At 43.6% G+C, this 6,000-nt stretch overlaps 1 protein-coding gene across 1 annotated transcript in view; it reads left to right on the top strand.

Annotated features, from left to right (window-relative positions):
* The first annotated feature begins 6 nt into the window (after positions 1-6).
* GAS6 (growth arrest specific 6) overlaps positions 7-6,000 on the top strand; it is a 42,331-nt gene continuing 36,337 nt past the window's right edge. Inside the window, exons 1-2 of the mRNA XM_085320802.1 lie at positions 7-85; positions 553-719. Coding sequence (XP_085176928.1) covers positions 16-85; positions 553-719 — 237 coding nt within the window. The 5' untranslated portion in view covers positions 7-15. The remainder of the gene's footprint in view (positions 86-552; positions 720-6,000) is intronic.

Below are 6,000 nucleotides of genomic sequence, written 5' to 3'. Positions count from 1 at the left end.
CCCAGCCGCCGCATCATGCCGCAGCGCGCGGCGCCCCTCGGGGCCGCCCTGCTGCTCGTCCTGCTGGCGGCGGACTCCTCGCAGAGTGAGTACGGCGGTGGGGGGAGAGGTTGGGAGGGGGACAGCGCCCGCGCAGCGACCCGCCGCCGCCGCCTCTCGCCCCGCGGAGCATCTCCCACCGGCTCTGCGCCGGCAAGGACGCGGGGGGCTGCGGGGGGCCGGGCGGGGCGGGGCGGGGGAAGGTGCCCGTGTGCGCCGGGCTGCGCGGCGTGTGTGTGTGTGTCGGGGGCGGGGGGCGCGCAGGGCTTCCCGGCTCGGTGGCGGTGCCCCTCGCCGCGGGGTCGGGGGCGCGGCCGCTCGGGGTGACCGTTGGCGCCCGCTCCGGGTGACCGTTGGCGGGCGCGCGGGCGGGGGGAGGGGCGGGGGCACGCCGCCGAGGGGAGCCCGCCGGGTCAGACGCGCCGCCGGGCTGCCCTGGCCTCGGCCGTTCACCGCTGCCTCCCCTTCCTCCTGCTCTCCTCCTCCTCCTCCCCCTCCGGCCGGGCGGCTCAGCCGTGCTGCTGCGCGCCCCGGAGGCTGCCCAGTTCCTGCGGCAGAGGCAGCGCCGAGCCTACCAGATCTTCGAGGAGACCAAGCAAGGGCATCTGGAGAGGGAGTGCGTGGAGGAGCACTGCAACAAGGAGGAGGCCAGAGAGGTGTTTGAGAACGACCCCGAGACGGTAAGGGGATGGAGCAGCCGCTGAGGTTTCAGTTTGTTGTCTGGCTCTGCTCTTCCCTCTTCTCTGGCTGCTCTGGTCATCCGGGTGGGTGCCAGATGCCTGCACAGCTGGGGAAACTGTTTGGAGAAGGAGGAAGCATTAGGTAAATAACTTGAAGCCACASAGCATAGCTAGCACTTAGCCTGAGCAAGGGCTGCGTCAGTGCTGTCCAGCTAAACAACACCGCAGTGAGGATTGTCTGGGTAAATGGCCCTGCCTGATGATGTTGGCGTGACTGTTGTCTCAAAAGAATTGAAGTGCCTTGTTCATCTGTGGCGTAAATCCATGACATAATGTTATGGACACCTTACCCTCCCTCTTTCCTTCACCCTCCCATCTCAGATGTATTTAATGCTATCCTAAAGCAGTCTGTCAGAATAGAAGTTTCTCAGAAGCAGCATATCAGAAATATACTTTAATCCTTTCAGATCATATTCACCTTGTTTAGCATTTTGGAATCAGTGAYTTAGTTTCAGGACCTGTCACTTAAAAAAGAGGAAAGCACATGCCTAGAAATACAGCAATGRTGCATTTGGTTTGCAAGAAGTTGGTTTCGATTCATAGTAATAGCCTGCAAACTGCATAAAGAATTGACTTTTAGTCTTTTCAGTCTTCTCATGCCTGGCTTTCCCTTCAATCTTCTGTGTTTGGACAGTATGTGGATGCAGTTGTGTTGTTTTACTAAGCTTGGCTTACTCTTCCAGTTACTTTGTACCTCCTCTGTATGCTGTTTTGAATAGGCTGTTCTTGTTGCAGAGATATCTGGCGGTGATGTAACAGTGGGAAGTAGATATCCTGGTGTTCAAATTGAAGCTTGATACTGCACAGTGTGTTCCTGTTAATTGTGTGATGCATTTGGGAGAAAACAGGAGAGAGTGAGTGTGTGTGTGTGTGTGTGTGTGTGTGTGTGTGTATGCACGTATACATACATATATACACATAGACACGCGTACAAGCAGCGAGGGAGGAACTCTTGAAATGTTTCAGTCAAACAAGTCTTGACATGTGTACTTCATTAGGAGACTCAGAGCACTGGATATGCAGTGCAATAGATTGTACTAGTAGTAAGTACAGCAAAGAAATTCTGATGCTGGGTTTTCTTTTTGAGTATCCTCAGGGCAGAGTTTACCATGGAGCTCTTGCACAGGCAATGTATAATGTATAATAATACATCACTTCCATATACACATAGTCACATCTGGTTACAGTAGTGTATGTCAGTGTGCTGTACAGCTAATACAGAATATGGATGATCGTAATGGGGTGACTGACTGACACAGCAAATTCCATATTCACATTGAATGATATGTTTAAATTTGGTACAAATACTCATTATATAGCAGTGATGCAGGAAAAATCCCAAATGTGATTTTGTAGTGTTCTGGAAAGAAGGTGATCTGAGGTCACCAACTTTGCTTAACTGGCTTATGACCAAGAAAGTCATTAAAGGTGACTAATGTAGGATGCATTGATAGATCAGTTTAGAAGACAATAGACTGTGTAAATGTGTGCACAAGTTTTAACAATATTTGGCACTTATTTTTCATGCATTGGAAAAATGTAGTTTTCTTACTGTACTGAAAATATTGAAATCATTTGGGTTTTAAAATCTTTTTGTGTGTAAATTCTATAGGATCCAGTCATGTCATGTCATTTAAGTGTGTTTTAAAGGACAAACCTTCTGTCATTGCAAAGGATTTTATTTTTTTTTTTGTGCATTTCCTTCATTCTGCTATTAAACCTCTCTCTAGTTCTGAAATCCTCTGAAGGAACATCACTAAAGCTAGATCAACTTTCGGTGTCTCTGCCCTCTTGCTTATTCTACATGTACTTCTTTATCGAAGTACTATATTTTAAAGTGCTTCTAGGTCTGCAGTGGCATAAGATCCTACCTTCTCTCCTGAGACACAAAACTCCAAACGACTATGAACCTATTTGCCTCATGCAGTATGCTCTGCTCCTTGCTGTTACTTGTTTTGAATTTTACTGGGAAGCGACTATGGCATGGCACCTCCATCAGGTGGATTTGTGACTCTGCCTATCTAGCTTCAAATCAATATGTGGCATGAAGGTAGCAGTTGCTGCTGAGGAGCAGTTTTCTGATGTCTAATGACAAAAGTCATATATGTAGGCTGTTATTACTGTAGATATTAGAAGCCTTCAGAGCGTTGTAAAGTGCAGGTGTCTGATTTTATGGCAGTATCTGTATTTTCCTCATCTATCATTTTCACCTGACTGATCTTTTCACATCTCCTTAATATGCACCTGAGGTAATTGAAGTGTTTCTTAAACACTAGGATGTTATCACATTGTCATTTCACTGATGCTGGATTGTACATCCTGTCCTGTTGACTGAAGGAAGCTAACTGAGAAAGACTTGACTCAGGAAAGATGAAAACTGTTGAAAAACAACGCCTAGCAGTTTGAGGAGTTGCAGTCACTGCAGTCATGCTTCAGCACATCCTCAGATTGCAGCTGGACGATGTTGGTAAAGTGAGGACTTTTATTACTTGGGGAAATGTATAGATTATTGTCGAAATTCTACAAATTTTAGGAAGGCAGCAATTTTTGTCTCTGCCTATTGGATCTGGTCACAGAGGTTAACTACTTCGGCCATATCTGTCTGTAGCACTTTTTGCCTTGCACTGAACCCAAACCTCATAGTAGCCAAGCCACAAGAAGCACATCAGTGCCATGCTGGTCTATGTTGTCAGGTTTGTCCACGTCTCCAGAGTTTTATGCTTTAAAGCTCCAGACGAGCAGGGATGTAGCTGTTTCAATGTTTACTTCTGTATATGGGTGCAGTTTCTTGCAGCCTTGATGGCTGAAGTTTAAAAATTAGATAATAAGTTGCTGCTTTTCTGTTAGACCTCAAAAAAGGCCTGTAATGTGAGCACAAAAGCTTTGTCTCTCTTCCCTATCCCCTGTCTCCATCAGATGATCTACTGAAATGTATGAGTCTTCCTTAGAAATCTTGCTGTTCTTAATTCTCTTACGGTTGTGTGAAGAGAATTTTAAGGCCTAAACTAGACTATGACCTGCAAGTGTCACATTAACTGGTTTAATCAGACAGCTCCAAAAGTTTAAGTAGGATGAAGCAAGGCTGTACTGTAATTTGTCTCATGGTGGCCAGGTAAATCCAGTGAATCCAGTGAATTATAACATCTAGCCAAGAATAATATTTTATGGAAAGGTACCTATGACAGGCCACTAGATAGGAATGAAATGACATGTACCTCTTCCATTGTTTCACTGATCAGCTTTTCAAAGAAACATCTGCAAGCAGTCAGCAGAAGATACACATTCTCTGAAACCTGAATATGGGTGTTGCCACATGTGTGATTACTTACATCAACTGCTAATAATAGGGTACTAGGTGGGGCTAAATACCCATTCATTTGAAGTCTAATGCAGCTTTTGTCTTTTATGTTACGGAAAATATCAGCTAGCCCAGACTGCGGAAAGGAAGATCAACTGAAAGATTTTCAGACTGAGTTTTGTTCTGCTTCCTAAGAAAAGAAAAACACCAAAAAACAATCCAATCTATGCTCTTTGTATGACTATACACAGGGAAAAAAGTGTGAGCCTAGGCTAATGAGTCTTTCAACCTATCTTTTCCATGAAGTTGCTTATAATATCCTTAGATACTGTTAAAGAATGTGAAATGGTTCCTGTGTTATAATTTAATTTATGCTACAGGTACTCAACAGAAAAATGAATGGATAATAGTGATGGGTAGATGGGGAAATAAGGATGGAAAGCATATTCATGGGAGGCAGGAGGACTGTTTCTAAATAAAATTTATTAGGAAGATATGTCAGGTGTGGTAGATGGGGTGAAATTGCAAAATATCTTGGATATAGCGATAAGAATGTTATCCTATTTAGAATGTTGATGAGACCTTATAAAAGACAGTACTGCACAAATATTTGAGTTTGGTATGCAGTCAAGGTRTTTTAGCTTGTTAACTGACTGATAAACTGGTCTGGAATTTGGTTGACCTGCTCTAAAAATGTGGTTATCCAAGAATGTAAAATGAAGGGCAGAAGAGAAAGTAGTTGCTGGTGTCCTTGGAAACATTGGATTTCACTTAAATGTAACACGAAAGTCTCCTTGTACAAGGAGCTTCTCTGTTTTGGAGAGCTCAACATAATGCAGGTATTTGAATGTAGCTTCTTATTCTCATCTTTTGGTACTATTGCTTGTTGGTAGAGTAGCTGCTTGTCACTACTCATCTTATTTGYTGCTGTTACTGTTGGAGAAATGCTAGTCATTCTGCAGTGTACTTTTAAAATGCCCTGTGACGTTCTTTGAAAGCTGTTCAGCCATGCCAAAAATACTGAAGCATGTCAGCTTATACTAGCTGAAGGGCCTAGCCATCTGTATTTTTTACTTATGGACTGATCCCACAGTAGTGTATCATGGAAAGCTAGTCATAGTTCGTATGTGTACAGGATGAACGTCTGATTGACAGATATACATGTTGTAAGTTCTATTGCTTTTTTGAGGGACTTGCATCCAAACTGATACTAAAACTTACGTTTTGTTAAAAATACAGAAAGCTGGCATGGAATACCAGAATAACTCAGGCTAGAGGAGACTCAGGTGGTCTCTAGTCAAATCTCCTGCTCATAGTGGGGCAAACAGTGAGATGAAATTAAGCTGCTCAGTGCTTTTATGCAGTCAGGTCTTGAAGGTTATTGATACCAACAGAACATTCAGCAATGTCAGCATTMTTTCTTCTAACCTGAGCTTATCAAGACTCTCTGAAATGTAGCTAAAGCAATGTGTAGGGAATGRTAACAGTCAGTTTGATTGGCTCATTGTTTTTATTTCTTTATTTGTTTCATTACATAAAATGGTCTTGATAAAACACAGATATGCTACATCAGAAATAAGCTCTGATGTAGAGATCAACATCATCCAAYCCTTACTTCCATCTTTTAGGAAGAGTGCTTGGCAGATAATATTTAGGTCATATTTCTAAGAATAGTGGAGTAGATACACATTTGTAAATACAAATAACAATAGCATGAAGGCRTGGAGGAGGAGAGGGAGGGAGGTAAGTGGGAGAGTTGAGATGTGTAAAATTTAAGTAATGTAGTGAATGTAGTGAAGTCTAGACATGCACAATACTGATACCATCTTTAAACTCAGATGTCATCATCCCTGGATAGAATATTCATATCTAGATTCTCCCCCAAACCCTTTTTATATTTGCTGTGAAAAATGTTCTCGGTGT

The sequence above is a fragment of the Rhea americana genome, unplaced genomic scaffold (genome assembly GCF_003343005.1).
Source record: "Rhea americana isolate MKP2758 unplaced genomic scaffold, rheAme1 scaffold_66, whole genome shotgun sequence".
NCBI lineage: Eukaryota > Metazoa > Chordata > Aves > Rheiformes > Rheidae > Rhea > Rhea americana.
This window is presented reverse-complemented; position numbering and strand designations above follow the sequence as displayed.